The sequence below is a fragment of the Amblyomma maculatum genome, chromosome 1 (assembly GCF_055883805.1).
Source record: "Amblyomma maculatum isolate TAMU_Amacu chromosome 1, ASM5588380v1, whole genome shotgun sequence".
NCBI lineage: Eukaryota > Metazoa > Arthropoda > Arachnida > Ixodida > Ixodidae > Amblyomma > Amblyomma maculatum.
This window is the reverse complement of record NC_139344.1, coordinates 16,931,243-16,944,994: the sequence shown is the minus strand read 5'-3', so window position 1 is coordinate 16,944,994 and position 13,752 is coordinate 16,931,243. Positions and strand designations below refer to the sequence as shown.

At 44.7% G+C, this 13,752-nt stretch overlaps 1 protein-coding gene across 1 annotated transcript; it reads left to right on the top strand.

Moving 5' to 3' along the window:
• The first annotated feature begins 259 nt into the window (after positions 1–259).
• Positions 260–9,872, top strand: LOC146201841 (complement inhibitor CirpT1-like). The gene is made up of 3 exons (XM_084583498.1): positions 260–362; positions 2,130–2,241; positions 9,749–9,872. The coding sequence occupies exons 1-3, from the start codon at positions 260–262 to the stop codon at positions 9,870–9,872; spliced, it is 339 nt and encodes a 112-aa protein (XP_084439624.1).
• The last annotated feature ends 3,880 nt before the right edge of the window (positions 9,873–13,752 follow it).

The following is a 13,752-nucleotide window of genomic DNA, read 5'->3' as shown; positions in this document are numbered from 1 at the left end:
ACAATTTGAAAGTACCAAAGGCTAAAATGGGTAAACAAGAAGTGAATTAAGCAACTAGAAGCAGCCAGAAGCAACCAACAGCAGCATCCGTGCTTTCGCATTACTCCAATGCAGATTCTGCAGTGCTCTCTAATTTTTAGTAACTGCGTGCTCAAAACATTAAGCGGTCTAACTATTGCAAGCAGCACTGGACAAATGGCGCGCCTTTGGCGATCATCGACACGCAGAAGGACGCAGAGAGAAGACGACGTAGCGGAAGATGTCACTGCGATTTGCCATGTGTGCCTCTCTGTTGCTGGTGATGGACGTAGGAACGCTGTCCCACGCAACTAGCCAGGATTCCGGCTGGACGTTCGTCAAAGGTGCCCTCGCTTGGTTTCTGTAGTAGCGTGGCGTGCTGTTCTATTTACCTCAGGTACGCCTTGAATTAGCTCATAATCTGCACTTTGATAACAAGGATGTCGTATTTGCATCAAGCCGGGAAGCATTCACGATAAAAAAAAAAAGTATGCAAAACCAGGTGATGCTGTTAAAAAAGAATTTGTCACTGAAATTTAGCGGTTGGCCGAAGGAAAAAAAAAAAAAGGATTCCTTAAGTAGTTTGCTGTGAATTGCATAACTTTTGTGCCAGTTTTCTGATACCCATTTTTGGAATGTGGGCCTAGATGTGCAAGACTGATTCTTGAGCATCGTTCCTGACACAGACCATGCGATTGGGCATCCATGTCGGGCTTCCTCCGGTGGCTGGCGTGCCAGTAGCGCTTAAACAGGGGTCAACAAGGAACAAGTTCAACATTAATAAAAAGAGTTGACATCGGGCGCTGAGAAGGACACGAGAAGCAACGGAAGTGCTTCCGCGTTTCAGTAAGGCTGCAGAAACATCTGTTGTGGTGACGTTTGGACTTCAAGATTACATCCAGACTTTTTGCGCGTTCAACTTTTGGCTCGTTTAGTTTTAACGGCGCATTTAAATATCATTGTTTAAAACGTGGTGGCTGTCACTTTATGAAGCATCAAATGCTTTAGCAATCGAAGTATTCTTCTGTGGTCTCTTAGTCTAAATGACCTTCGTTATGAACATTAACAGCCACGCATCATTAGTGGAATTTCTAGCTCAGCTTCTGTGACAAAATGGCCGCTCAAGTAAAAAAAAAAAAAATGAAACTTGTTTCTTCCACAAGGTGCTTTACGTTGCTCTGTCAAACAGTCACCAGTGAAGAGGTTTGAGCAAAGCTATCACTTGGCGCAGCTGTGAACGCGCCCGGGAAATTTATCAATTCTTGTCTTTTTTTTTTTTTTTTGCATTAGGAAGTAGATGTCGACTGGTGAAGGATGCAGTCAGAATTTATAGGGAAGCATATGAGTCTATTACAACCTGATGAACTCATCGTGCGTGAAATTTACGTTCGTATTTCGCTTTTTTTTTTTTTTTTTTTTCGCGGCGGGGTTTCAGCTCATCCGTTGTAGACAATATATAGAATCGTGCTCTCAGAGGCCTGGAATACTTGGCGACCTTGACTTTGGCGCCAACCATGGTGTTCTACCGCAAATGGAGCGTGGTCGAAAATAGGAGCTCAGCAAAAGAAAGTGCTAGCACCGTGAGCTAGTGATGGAGATGACGCAAGCTGAGATGGATTCGTGTCGGAGCCCAGGTAGCCAAAAACGCCCCATAATCGCGAGAGAAACAGCGTTACTTGCAATCGATTTCGCTTATTTGACGGCAGACGCAGCCTTGCCAAGGTCAGGCAGGGCTTCTATAGGACTCAGCTTAGTTGTTCACGCGTTTTACCTAATGACCACATCTGCAATAGCGACGAAGCTTGAGTAAATATTACGTGCCTGTAGTTCTGAAATGATGTACTGGTGTTAGTTTATAGACTTCCATTTTCCCCCTGGACAGGATAGAAAAGTGCCCAATCATTGGCTGTCGTTATTGCAACGTCTGCAGGAAAATAAGCGACTGTGTAGCGACACGCTCGGCGCCTTCTAGGTCTCTCCGAGGCGTCTTCAGCGAGCTTGTAATGCCGCCGTTCGGCCGGTGTCTATAACAGGCGCGATTGATGCGTTGTTTTAGCAGCCTTTACAGTTTATGTGCTGCTCCCAGCTAAGTTTGGCGGCGCGTCACGCAGGATCCTGCGTCTACCGCCACCTGCTGTTTCCCAGCGGAGGCAATTTCACGTTCCGCAACCCGTGCGAGATGGTCATCTGCGACGCTCGCAACCGCGTCGTCTCCTTCAAGCGGTCAGTGCGGTTTGGTTTGGTTTGTGGAGTTTAACGTCCCAAAGCGACTCAGGCTATGAGAGACGCCGTAGTGGAGGACTCCGGAAATTTCGACCACCCGAGGCTCTTTAACGTGCACTGACATCGCACAGCACACGGGCGCCTTGCTTTTCGCCTCTACAAGCTGTCGCCGAGGCCGGGATTCGATCCCGCGTCCTTGGGAACAGTAGTCGAGCGCCGTAGCCACTGCGCCACCCCGGCGGGGCGAAGCGGTCAGTCCGCCTCGCCTTTAGGGTAACCAAAAGCGCTCGGGTCATCGGATACCGATGCGTTCGCACGCGAACACGAAAGTGTTGTATCTTCACTTCACTTCACTTGACATACCCTTCAAACCCTTCACATGACATATGAAGCTGTCATTCAATTTCCTTGCTGCGTGCACATCTGCACTGTCGACGTGTAAAAGTTACGCCTTAAGCCGACAAACAAAATTGCTACTGTTTTGTAAGCCACTAACTAAACACACACACAAAAAAGGGGATGCTTCACTGCAGCCATGTATGCATATGTTCCTGGGTTTGTAGTACGCGATAGACACGGCTGATACGAAATCAGTGCGGTATCTCTCCTATTCTAGGAATGTGCCGAGCATTGCTTTGACCGAACATGGAATGCGTTTGATATGCCGATTACTAGCCGCCAGCTGCAAATCTCAGTAACTATAATAATTGAAAAATTTGCCGTTAGAAATTAGTTAACCATCTCAGTAGTTAGTCTGATACGCCTGCTTTCTGATGCTAGTTGTACTAGTATCACTCTGCTTCGTAAGCCATATTTGTACCTCAAAAACCCTAATTCCAAGTTATTATTGGTCGGATTCCATGAAACACATCCTTAATGGGCAGAAAAGAGCAGCTGTCACTGCGCGACGAAATAATGTGCCGGCAATGGTCTCGCAGGACGCAATGTGATATGGATGTCTCGCGAGGAGTTATAGGTATGCCTATCGGTGACAACTGTTTCATTTCATTTGATTTTATTCACCCCCAGTCACATAAAAACGTAACAGGAGCATAGGAAGCATTAAACCAAGCAAAACGCAAAGAGAAATGAGATTCTAATCTAAAACAAGCGCACAAACGCTAAAAAAAAAAAGAAAATGAAAGCGCGAAGCGAATCTTAATGCAAACCGAAATATGATGTAATCTAAGACAGGTTGTTGCAAAACAGGTGACATGGTGAATTGCGAAACATAACAGGGTCTGTACCTGACAAGATGTTTTGCGGAATGCGGTTCCGTAAAACGTACTAAACAAAACAACACAGTCAGAAATTTGATGGCCAAGACTTCAGTGTTAGTGTTTTCACTGTAAATAACACAGTCACCAGCGAATAATGAAATAGGCAAGTTGATAGAGCCAGCAGGTCGTTAAAGGAAAAAAAAGAAAGAAGAATACCTAAATGTGAGCCCCGTGGAATAAGTGGGGAGCTGACATTATTTAAAGAGGCAAACTGACTACAATTATTAAAAAATATATATATAGAGTATGTGTTCAGACATTGAAGGTTCATTTGTAAAATGATGGTGGCTAATTTGTCGAGTGTTCTGACGAATTCGAAGAGAGCGCAGTCAACCTCAGATAGCGGTAGAGACTTAGGTGCAAAGAATGTGTTGGTTTACGGTTCATGGGGTTTAACGTCCCAAAGCGACTCAGGCTATGGGAGACGCTGACTATGAGAGCACACGGGCGCCATGCTTTTCGCCACCATCGATAAGCGGCCGCCGCGGCCGGGATTCGATCCCGCATCCTTGGGAACAATGGTCGAGCGCCCTAACAACTGCACCGCCACGGCGGGTCGCAAAAAATGTGTAAATGATAAATAATTTCGTCTCGCATGAATATGATTTTGTAAAACCGTGGTGCGCTGGATGGAATAGAGATCTGAACGCAGGAAATTTTAGTTAGTTGAGAAAGAATGACATGTTCGAGTAATTTTCATGGTTAACGAGATGGATCGATAGTTTACTAGTAGAGAGGGCCTGGGGCCGGATTTACGAACTGGAATAAGCCTTCACCATGTTCCGGTTGTCAAGCAGTACGCCAATGTCAAACAACAGTTTGTATAATATACGAGAGGAATGCATTTTTGTTTCTTTGAGGGACGTAGCAATGATGTTGTCCACACAGGAAGAGGAGCGCAATTTCAGGAACTTTATTATAGTTTCGTAATACCATTTTAACGCCTCACTTTCCCGCTTTTCCCCGCTCGCTTTCTTTTTGTACCTACACAAAACGAAACTTCCCGTCATGTGTGATGAAAGTGGACTAAGCTATTTCTCCATTGGTCGTGTCCTTTGTGCAAAAGCAAACACACCCTGGGCACACTAAAACGATCCCCTGTTCCACAGCGGCCCTCTAGTTCGTTGCAGAGAAGCCTCTAAGCTCTAACCGGGATCGAAACGCGAGCGCATTTAAGTCAGCTTTGTGGTTAGTTTGCAGCGTGGTTTATATCTGAGGAGGCTGTTTTCGTGCCCTGTCTCAAACAGTACACGACTATAAAGAATGCTCACCCAATTCATGTATGAAAATGAGCTCAGGCTCATATAATGCTAATGTGATGCGTTTGTCTGCATTCAGTAGTTATATACACCGCGTGTGGCGGAAGCGCCGTTTATTAAAAAATAAATAAAAGAAGCCGCGTGCTCCTCCCGCCTGTCGGCACACCTACTCAGTATACAGACGCCATAATTTTAATAATGCCAAGACTAGGCAACTTTGTCTCCCTCCGAATACGCTGCTTCTTGACAAGGGACAGACTTCTAAAATATTATGGTGGTTATGCACTGGAACTCGACTGCAACGCCATTCCTTACTTTTGTCGCACACACTGCAATTTATCTCGTGCTGTATAAACCCTTCTGCGCGATCCTCATTCATACTGCCGATTGGAAGCCGCGTGATTTGGAGATTCTGGTGGCGTAATTACCGTGAAAAAATAGGCACACGAAACTGCGTCGCAAACGATCGCCTGGCGAGGTTTATTTATGCAGAGTCAGATGGTCGAGAAACAGGCCCGCCGCGGATTGGGTTCCTGCGGATTCCTCGTACAGCGGGTGGGACGCTTCCGCCAAAGTGACAAAAAGCACGGTTGAAGCGCATTAATGGCAGAGTGAAAGCAATTGGTTTCCGAACAATTTAATTGCCACTGTGCGGAAATGGTCGTCTATCAATCGCCCCGCTGCGGCGGCGTAGTGGTTAGGACACTTTAATAGGCTGAGACGAAAATACGGGTTCGATCTCGGCCGCAGCGGCCGGGATTTGATGGAGGCGAAACGCAGTTCGCCCGTGTACTGTGCGCAGGTTGAGGTACCGTAGGTGACCTAAACAAATTCTGAGCCCTCTACTAAGGCGTCCCTCATAGCCTGTGTCGCTGTGGGGCGTTAAACCTAAACCAACCAAAAGTAAACAAACCAACCAACCAGGTCATTTACAAATCAGAATATTTTTTAAGCCCGTGCCGACTGAGGCGTCCTCAATCTTCATTGTCTTCTTCATTGTCAAATACAGGTGGCGCGAATTGAAGCAACACATGACCATATGCAGACGCTACATTTCTGTAGATACAATTGACATTTCCATTGCACAAAAGCTCAGTTCATGTGCAGGGAGAGTGGATCCAGAAAGAGCTCGGCTGAGGCACCTAACTCGTCCGAAGCTACTACGTCATACCTATTTATTATGAGTTTTTTTTCGGCGCCTTTGAGCACCTCTAGAGGGTGGAAAGTAATGCGAGTCCTGCCGAGAGCATGCTGAAAACATTGCCGAAAAACTTCATTAAAATATGTACGCACACTACTGGCTTCATCAGGAGCAGTCGCCAATGATTGTCAGTGCGAAATGTTTTTACAGCAAAAATGTGAACAATTTTTTATTTCCTCGCTCCCTTGTTCCGCTTTGGGAGATTGCCACTGGAAAAGGAGCAGCCGTCATTTTAAGTTCGTGCAGAAGAAAAATAAAACCGCCAATTGGCGAATGGCTCGATAGCCTTGCGGCCACCAATTTCACTTTTGAAACTGGGAAACGAGTATAGAACGTGGCGCTGCTGAAGCTTTTGAGACGCAAGCAGAGCTAGGATTGAGAACGAGTATCCCTTTTCCTTGTCAGTAGTCAGAGCAGAATGGGGCTGTTCTTTTGTGGGTTTTGAGGTGTGCACACCGTCCAGTTGGACATGATACGATTTAAAAACGGGCTAAAGCTGCTCGTTTGCGACGCGATAACGCGACATGTTATCACGAACGCTCTCTCCGAGCAAACAGTCTATTACAGGCCATGAGGTTAACTCTTATGCTGCAAATTTTATCGCCAAATGAACAATGGACACATCACGCTTACATATAAGGTCACTTATCCCGTAAACCATGGTTGATGAACTGCATTCAAACGACGGTAATCTTGGTCTGACGTACGCACCCTCTTGTGTCCATTATTCAGAGGGACATGAACTAGTTACTACTGGTTCATGTCGCTAAGTCTTCGCGTTTGACTATTTTGCTGAGGAACAGACCCTCAAGGTTGACTAAAAAATGTACTTCGTGCCATGCTTGAAAAACTGATGAAAGAATAATAAATTTCATAAATCGAAAAAGCTGAACAGCTGAGTTCAACCCATGCCATGTGTCGATTTGCTGTGAAGAATCCCAGACTGCAGAGTATGTTTACAGTATGCGTTTTAATTTCTGCATAACTAGCGGGTTAAACAAAGACAGCTGCATTCGAAGGCGCTAGCCATAATGTCCAGCTATTCGCAAATCTTTATTCTAATGGGAATTTCTTTTTGGGAAAAATAAATTAACATCTATAAGTCCTGGTAATAAAGCAGTGGTATAAAATAAAAAGCAAAAAATGTTACCCGCTATCTTTGGCACAAACTTATCTGAAATAATCCAAGAAACTGTTCTAAATTCAGGGTCACTCTACCCTGCGTCTACTAGAATGTTACGCAGCGTAAGTCACTCTCGTCCAGTGAGAATTCAACAGTAAAGACTACTAACGCGCCATTATGTGTTAGGGAAAGTGTTTCCACAAAGTTTTACCCAGTGCCTGGGTATAAACTTGCAAACAGAAAGCTCGCTCTGATTTGGGACCTTGTTTACCGAGGAGAGGAGTACCAACTGCACAGATGGCCATTTAATCGAAAACTATTCAGTTCTAATTCCACAGCGGCCTCTAAAGAGCGGTCTGAGACAGCTTTTTGGGGCGCTTTCGTCAGACAAGGCCGTCTTCTTCATTTCAATTAGTGATGAACTATATTCCGGAGAACAGTTTTTCAATCAGTCCCCCAATGTCAAGATCGTTTACACAGCTTCATTTTCTTAAACTTTATCAGTTTTTTTTTGCATATCATATAACGGTACGAAAACAATCATACCCTCAAGTCCTCCCTTGGTAGGCTTGCACTTCTTTTGCTATATATTTTAAAAAAGCACCGCTCATTGGATTTCTATGTGGCAGTCTTAATTATTCGTTGTGAGCGCAGGAAAAACTTCAGAAGCAAATTTTTGCTACGCATCCGATGCTTAGACCACTTCTATCAACATGTTCATAAAACGTGTGTTACAATACTCATCAGCTGCCTCACAATTATTTTAAAAAGCGTCTCATTGGTTTCATATGACAGTCTTAAATGCATTCCCTTGTTCTGAGTGCATGACAAAGTTAAGAAGCTAAATTTTTTTCAATTCGCATCAACTCGTGCATAACCGTACCCTACAATATCCCATATTGCCCATAATTAAAAGGTGTGGATAGAAAGCTGGACTTGCTCTGCCTATCTGGAGACCATTCGAATTTTTCTAAATTTAAAACCTTGATACGTTCTCATCTGAGGTGTAATTTGTCTCCAAATACCGTTATCCTTATTTCTAATATCATTTTATTTAGCTTTTTACCGCCTTCTGTTGCCACTTTCTCTCGCGCCGAAATCTCTGTCCAACATATGGTAGCACATCAGCACTTTTACACGTCTGCTGAAATCGGTGTTCTCCATTACAGAGTCTCTCTCTTTCTCTCTCTACGAACGAAATACGAACAAATAGCAGGGGGAGGGGGGGGGGGGGCGGAAGGCGATCGAAGCATACACGTACCTGCATAGCAGATCAGCGCCTCTTTCTCTATGGTGCCATGTGTGATCGTTCAAGTTGTCCGCCTGTAAGGCCAGCACTGCAGTGTGTTTGCCTCTAGCCCATGCAGTAGAGCCTTGTAACGGGAATGAATAATAATCTGCATGACGTGACCCAGAAAGAAACTGTACTGGGCTCTGAACTTTTGTCCAATAGTGCAAATATCAAATAGTGCAAGTCCTATCTTATCTGGTTGCGACTTACCTAAATATAACAAAACCCACTCCTCAGCAAGGTTCTCATGTTCGAGTGCCTGTTCATAAGCTTAGCGTTTGGGTGTTTATTGGATTTTAATGCGAAAGCATTACTTGGCTCATGGGCGGCGTAGGCAGAGTCCGTCATCAGACCGCGTTATCAAAAGTGTCTGAATGCATGAACTGGGAATCTTCCATTGCATAGTAGTTAACAATAATACAACAGTTGATTAAGCAAGAGTTGACTAAACAATATGTACATGATGATAGTAGTGCTAGTTAGAAATAGAGAATGTGATAAATAGCGATAGGGCTAGATATAATGGCGATAGTAATGTGATAATGATAGTGATAGTTAATGATAGTTATCGTGATAATTTGTGACAATGATTGTAGTGTTAGCAATAAGAAGGTTATGGGTTTGAGTTCATGGTGATGATGATACTATAGTGATACTATAGTGACAGCGATAGAAGATAGTGAGGATGGTACTGATAGTGATTATGAATGATTGTGATAGAGGTAAGGAGATCATGGGTTCGAAAAATGAGCATAAAACAGAAAAAGAAAAGAGAAAAGAGAGGAAAAAAAAGGCAGAAAATGAACATGAAAGGATAAATGCTTTCACTTTTCTGCACATAAGAAGTATTAAGTGCAATGCCGTAATTTTTATGGAGCGTAATGAATTGGGTCATCATGCGCCAAACACAGGGCTCAACAAATTTTATCTTAAGCCTGCACGTAAAAAGAATTATTTATAGTAATCGAGCTTTTCTTGGTAAAGAGTGGTGCTATCTCACTTCAAATTTATTTTTCGCTGTACTTTTTGTTTGCAGAGTCGTAAGCTGCACTGATGCAGCAGCGGTGCTCAATGTTCTGGTTTTTAAGTGAACAGCTATAATATAAATCGACCGCAAGTGGTTGTTCTTTAGCGACGGGCTCCCTTTAGTCTTCACTCCCCTCAGTGTCACTCTGCTTGTGTTTGCATCAATTACGCCCACGTCCTTTTCTGGCAAGTCGAGCTCTCTGTTTCACCGGCAGACCGGCGCGGTGCTGTCAGAGGTGGCGTTCGGAAACTGCCCGTGGAACGAGCGCTGTCGCGGTTACTTGGTGGTGGCGGCAGCAGCAACAGGCGTTTCTCCTTGTCCCTCAGATGCCCAGTGGTGAGCTGCCCGCACTGCGATGGCCGCTGCCGCTTCGTCTCGCTCAAGGGCTCCTACCCGCACTGTTGCCAGCAGGTGGTCTGTGACAGGGAAGTGGCATTGAACCTCTCCTGATTTCCTGGGACGCCACCGCACGAGAACGCATGATCTACCGACTTCGTCGCCCAGTCCGTGACCCTGCACTCGGCGAGGAAAGACCGCCTTCCCTCGCTTGCAGCTGATACAACACGAGGCCGCTCTTGTTGTTTGAGGCATTTTTTGTATGCGCGCGCGGGACTGATACCGAAGTGAATCTCACGCATTAAATGCACCACTGTTATTTCGCCGTTAAGTTTTACGGCGACAGCTCTTGATGGTCTATTCCCTGCGGTTTGGCGCCGCAGTAGTAACGGTAGTAGCAGCAAAATAGTACTAGTACGCGTAACCTGAGGTGGTGACCGCGGGAAAGGTGGGTGATTACTGCGGAAGGAGGAGGGTATGGCGAAAGTGAGAATATGCGCTACAAAAAGATAGTCGCCATGGGAATCACCTGGATAGTTGTTCATCGGAGAGGAGGAGTGTACAGTGACAGCGGAGGAATGCGTAACTGGAAGATGGCGAGGGCGGAGGATGAGTGTGTATTCCGAACGTTGGTACCGCGGAGATAATCCGAATTGTGTTAAGCGTGACAGGAAGAGGGTATGACCACAGCAGAGGTAGGTATGAACAGCCGGAGGGGTTGCCACGGGAAGGATCTAGAGGGTGATTAGCGTGAAAAGGGGAGCCGAAGTAGGGGAGAGCAGAGGAAGGTGCCACGCGTTTATGGCGGTGCTTCGAAGCGTGCCACCTGAGGAGAAGCCCCGAGGTAGTGGCGTCGTGTGCCTGGAGTGGATACTGGAGGTAGGCGCTAGTTGAAGAACGAGTATATGCGAAAAACTAAAACATCCTTATAAAGCTATGTATACGTATATACCTGTTGATTTAGAATTATTTATTCAGTGCATAGAGCCCCGCGGCGAAGTGAGTACGACGCTCGACTGCTGAACTGAAAGACGCGGGATCAAATCCTGGCCGCGGCGGTCGCTTTTCGATGGAGGCGAAAAGCAAGGTGCCCGTGTGCTGTGCCATGTCAGTGCAGCAGGTCAAAGCACTCCAGGGTTCGAAATTTCCGGAGGCCTCTACTACAGCGTCTTTCATAGCCATAGCCGCTTTGGGACGTTAAATCCTATAAAAAAATGGAAGCATCAGTACATAGATAAATGGAAACACCTAAACAGGAAACCCTGAATATCGATTTACATAGTGGTAACCGTACTGAGAGTTTATTTTTTTTCTCTTCGAATGTTTTCTTGAAGTGACCTGCAGGAAACTCCTTCCGGTATTGACGAGTAAAGGGGAAAACTTGCAAAGAAGTAGGTGTGATGGTTTAGTTATGTCTAGGGGAACGTGATTGGCAGAAGAAAAAGAAATCCTCTTTTGTCGACAAGAGCTCTACCCACCTCAGAATGGAGTTCATTGGACTCCAGAAATAAATTCTTTTTGTAGGTTGGTGTATGGGGTTTAACGTCCCCAAGTGACTCAGGGTATGTGATAAGCAATTTTGTTTTTACTCTGAAAATCTCGATGCATACAATGTTCCATGTTCATTAAAACTGTTGTTACAAAAATTACATTATGGAAAGTATGTGAGGGGATGACACTTTACTTAATTTTGTTTCGCACATTTAACGTGTCTGCGGTTTAAAATTCTGTATTTTACCTTTATTAACTCGGTAAATGTGTAGTGAAAAGCGTAGAGAGGTCCTGACTGCGGTTTCGTACCATGAGATCTCTTATTTATTCCATAAGTTTACTGCTTACTGTCAGTGAATAAACTGTGAAATTTCTTTTGTGTGAGGTGAGTTAACAGTAGTGTGCCATTTGAATTCTCATTGAAACTAACTTAATTAAAACATCTGGGCTTCTTTCACTGTGTCAAAACAGCCTATGCACGTAATCTCTTGTCCCACAGTACCTCATTCGACTATTGCACCGCATTCAAGCTTTTGTTGCACAAGTGGGCTTTCCTGCACTATGACTATGCTTGAGGTAGAGCACGCTTGTAAGGAGCCCTAAATCGCCTTGGGAGCTGCTGTCCGTAACGCGTTGCAAATAATTGATACTTATAACCAATTACACTTTTTTCTTTATTAAACAATTACTTTTGATGTGGTAACGTCTCGGGTGAATAAGTAGTTTTTTTTTCTCCTCCAAAACAAGTTGAAATTAATAGTGCAGCTTTAAGAAGGGAAACGCGTGATAGCGGAGATGTGTCATTATGAAAGTGCGACAATGAACCAGCTGCAAGTATGGTGTGACCACGCTCGGGCCGCAATCGGGTCACCGCCGTTCTTTTCGCGTGACAGTGGCAGTCCTGGGAAAGATCACGTGTCAGCTATCTAGGGAGCCCCTGTTCGGTATGGTGACACCACAGATTGCCTCCAACTGCAAACTTGATTTCGTGTATGCAGTATTTTACACTTCTTAACGCACTGCAAAAATGACAGTTTTCCCTTTTTGATACGTAAGTTGCAGATTATGCCACCGGTTCAAGGAACATGGAGTTCTGCTGGTACCCGATGCGATTGCTCGATTTCAAACAAAACGAGTGACTCTTGAAAAGCGAGGTCAAAAGCTCCATCAGCTGCTGGCCGACGAATTTAACAGTCGATTCTAAGGTTCCGCATGTAATGTCCCAAATAAACCAACACAATAATTTTTTTTCTACTTCTCTTTGGCCTATACTCGCAGTGCCTTGCCAATGCGCTGACAAGCAACGAAGAGCGGCGCTTCATATACGACCTATACACTAGAATTGAAGCATTGAACAATTAGAAACTGATACGCATGCTGTTAACACGGTGTAATGTTGCACTCTTCTTCAGCGCTTGTATAAAACGAGTCTTCAGTGCAGCTGCTAATATCTTCACGAAAAAAGGTGGGAAAAATAGCGGCAACTCCGACAAACGACTCCTGCTGGAAATGAACACCGTGTAAAAAATATGAGGTGGTCGCATGGTGCGTTGTAGTTAAAGTAACTTGTGTTACGGCAATCAAATTCCGGTGGAAAGTAACTCAATAGTAATTGGTTGCATTTAGTGTGAAATCACTCATCGCATCATGCCCCTCCTTAAGTTTATTTGCGTGATACCTTTACACCAGGTTTCCATTGAAATTGTGAGACCAGCCGTCTCGCTGAGTGCCATAGCGACTGTAACGCTAGCCGTTATTGAGCCACTGAAGCAGTGAGTGGGACGACGGTACGCACAAGCGATACCTATGTGGCAGGGCCTCTTCCGCTACTGCTTCTTGCGTGCCATTTCCTCATCACTAACAGAACTTCGTGCATGTGGCTCTAGATTTATCTTTAGTGTCAAAAATTGCGATATAATAAAGGACGTTTAACACTTTGCCAAACTCTGTGCCACTCTTTCAATGATAAACCGCCAAGAAAAAGCGTCAGACGGAGTCTCTGGATCCCGAAGATGTGTTCAAGCGACAAGATCTGAAGAGAAACCGTGATAGGCAGAAGGTATGAACTGCTGAAACAAAAGAAGGATGGGCTGCGAGGCTGGAGGCTGACCGTAATTGAAAGCGTTTTTTAGACGAGCTGTTCAACCGCAACGGCGTACCGCTTTTGCACGACCATTGACTTAACCTGCTTCTGTAATTATTAAATTAGCTCTATGGGCTGTAAATCATCATTTCAGCAAGATTATTCGTTATTATTTCCTGTAACGTATGAAAGACCGGAAGAAAGCCAATAGTCACTGTGACTGAGGAACGCGCCAATGATTATCAAGCCAGTGTGTGTGATCAGCCGGTCACATCACCTTATTTCTCTGGTTCTACCAGGCTAGGGATAGGCAAAATATTAGCTAATGCAGAGGATCATATTGTGAAGCGTGCTAATTGTTTTTTTTTTTTTTTCAGTGAAGAAAATGATATAACTGTCAGCGGTCTGCTAAGTTGTACG

Coding starts and splice junctions, on each gene's coding strand:
- LOC146201841 (XM_084583498.1), top strand. CDS start 260: ATGTCACTGCGATTTGCCATGTGTGCCTCTCTGTTGCTGGTGATGGAC. Junction 363..2,129: donor CGGCTGGACGTTCGTCAAAG/GTGCCCTCGCTT, acceptor CGCGTCACGCAG/GATCCTGCGTCTACCGCCAC. Junction 2,242..9,748: donor CGCGTCGTCTCCTTCAAGCG/GTCAGTGCGGTT, acceptor CTTGTCCCTCAG/ATGCCCAGTGGTGAGCTGCC.